This window comes from Penaeus monodon, chromosome 21 (genome assembly GCF_015228065.2).
Source record: "Penaeus monodon isolate SGIC_2016 chromosome 21, NSTDA_Pmon_1, whole genome shotgun sequence".
NCBI lineage: Eukaryota > Metazoa > Arthropoda > Malacostraca > Decapoda > Penaeidae > Penaeus > Penaeus monodon.
The window spans coordinates 7,564,880-7,565,099 of NC_051406.1; the positions used below are offsets into that span (position 1 = coordinate 7,564,880).

Genomic DNA, 220 nt, shown 5'->3' on the forward strand with positions numbered 1-220 from the left:
GTATATTAAGAAAAAATCCTCTTTTTAGGATGACAATTGATTCATCTGAATGCCACATATGTGAAAGCTTGCAAGGGTGCGATGCCTGCTTAGAGTCCCTTGGCTGCGGTTGGTGCTACAATGTGTTTAATCCCACAATTGGGATTTGCACAGCAGGGGACTTCTCCAAGCCAAATAGAGGTACTTACTTGTTCTTTTTCTTTCTTTTTTTTTCATAATA

The 220-nt window shown here is 39.1% G+C and overlaps 1 protein-coding gene across 1 annotated transcript in view; it reads left to right on the forward strand.

The window, feature by feature from the left end:
- Window positions 1-220, forward strand: part of LOC119586148 (multiple epidermal growth factor-like domains protein 8) — a gene marked incomplete in the record, with an annotated part of 25,388 nt that overhangs the window by 15,139 nt on the left and 10,029 nt on the right. Inside the window, 1 exon segment of the mRNA XM_037934841.1 lies at window positions 29-180. Coding sequence (XP_037790769.1) covers window positions 29-180 — 152 coding nt within the window.